Raw genomic sequence first — 574 nt, 5'->3', positions numbered from 1 at the left:
CAAAAGATTACATATACACATTAACGAGAGGATTAATAGATTTAATGAATGGGAAGGATGTTGTAGGTATTGCCGATTATAAGGATTTAGCAGCATACTCAAAATTTCTAGATGCAATAAGAAAGTCGAGACCCGAAACAAGAAGATCGAAAGAAGTTAAACTATATAAAAGAGTAATTGAACATGATGAAGAGGAGCCTAGTGATTATGCAGAAGAGTATCCACCAATCACAAAAGAAATAGACGAATTCGAAAATATGGTATCTGGACAAGGTATAACGTATGAAGAGGAGGTAGATGATTATACAGAAGATTATCCAATCACAAGAGAAATAGATGAATTCGATGATATGGTGGCATCTGGACAAGGTATAACGTTTTTATCCGACAACATCGAGGAACTACTTAATAGATTACGAGTAATATTAGCGGCAATGCATGAAGGACATCGATCACACAGACAATTTAATGAAGTGAATTGTATATTAAAAAGACTCCTAGAAAAAGGTATTATAGATAAAAATGATTATAAAAGCGTGATTAAAAATGTCAAATAAAGAACAACTATTCGTTA

At 32.6% G+C, this 574-nt stretch overlaps 1 protein-coding gene across 1 annotated transcript in view; it reads left to right on the top strand.

Annotated features, from left to right (window-relative positions):
• Positions 1-257: 257 nt before the first annotated feature.
• Positions 258-574, top strand: part of LOTGIDRAFT_176358 (hypothetical protein) — a gene marked incomplete at both ends in the record, with an annotated part of 35400 nt that continues 35083 nt past the window's right edge. Inside the window, one exon of the mRNA XM_009046843.1 lies at positions 258-507. Coding sequence (XP_009045091.1) covers positions 258-507 — 250 coding nt within the window. The remainder of the gene's footprint in view (positions 508-574) is intronic.

This window comes from Lottia gigantea (assembly GCF_000327385.1).
Source record: "Lottia gigantea unplaced genomic scaffold LOTGIsca_1071, whole genome shotgun sequence".
NCBI classification, from domain to species: Eukaryota; Metazoa; Mollusca; class Gastropoda; family Lottiidae; genus Lottia; species Lottia gigantea.
The sequence above is the reverse complement of the archived record's forward strand: the minus strand, read 5'-3'. Positions and strand labels throughout refer to the sequence as shown.